The sequence below is a fragment of the Trichechus manatus genome, unplaced genomic scaffold (genome assembly GCF_000243295.1).
Source record: "Trichechus manatus latirostris isolate Lorelei unplaced genomic scaffold, TriManLat1.0 scaffold00667, whole genome shotgun sequence".
Taxonomy (NCBI): Eukaryota; Metazoa; Chordata; class Mammalia; order Sirenia; family Trichechidae; genus Trichechus; species Trichechus manatus.
This window is the reverse complement of record NW_004444603.1, coordinates 1-821: the sequence shown is the minus strand read 5'-3', so window position 1 is coordinate 821 and position 821 is coordinate 1. Positions and strand designations below refer to the sequence as shown.

Here is an 821-nt window from a genome sequence, read left to right as displayed (position 1 = left end):
GTGTGTGAGTGTGTGTGTGCGCACAGACTTAAATCAAAAGGTTAACATCTCACAGCTGCAGTGAAAGAACTGAGCTCTGGATGCTAATTTTAAGGAATAAAAAGAGAAGTTAGCTTTAGGAAAAAAGAAGAAACAGACTACTACTGTGACTTTCAGTGGTTCAGACTACAGCCCAGAGGTGATCCATACCTTACGCATGACTCTGCTCAGCACATCCTTTACATCCTTATTCCTCAAGCAGTAGATCAAAGGGTTCAGCACAGGGATTACCGTAGTATACAGCACAGAAGCCACGTTCTCCTGGGCCATGTTGTTGCTAGTTGCTGGCTTAAAATACATGAGTATAGTGGATCCATTAAAAACAAACAAACAAAAACAACAGTTGGAAGTTAAGAGCCACAGGTACTAAATGCTTTAAAACTGCTCTCTGGTGAACATATTCCATAAATGTTGAAAATTATGAAGGCATAAGATATCATGATGGCCACAGATGTTTCAAACATATTGAATCCACCTACAAGTATCAACAGGAGTGCATTGATGTAGGTACTAGAGCAGGATAGCTTTAGAAGAGGAGGTATGTCACAGAAGTAAAGGTAGATGACATTGTCACTACTGAAGAAAAGCCTGATCGTTGAGATAGTGTATGCCATAGATCCAAAAGTTGTCATAATATAGATCCCAGTCACCAACATGACATTGTAGAGCAATGGACTACAGATAGTTACATATCTGTCATAGGCCACGACAGTCAGCATATAGCACTCAGCAATAGCAAAAAAACAAAAGAAAAAAAGCTGTGTCATACATTCAGGATAGGA

The 821-nt window shown here is 39.6% G+C and overlaps 1 protein-coding gene across 1 annotated transcript; it reads right to left on the bottom strand.

Annotated features, from left to right (window-relative positions):
• Positions 1-82: 82 nt before the first annotated feature.
• LOC111819421 (olfactory receptor 8D1-like) lies at positions 83-806 on the bottom strand. Its single transcript, XM_023725876.1, is given in 2 exon segments — positions 83-375; positions 378-806. Coding segments are annotated over 2 exon segments (639 nt in total). The 3' UTR covers positions 83-165.
• Between the last annotated feature and the right edge of the window lie 15 nt (positions 807-821).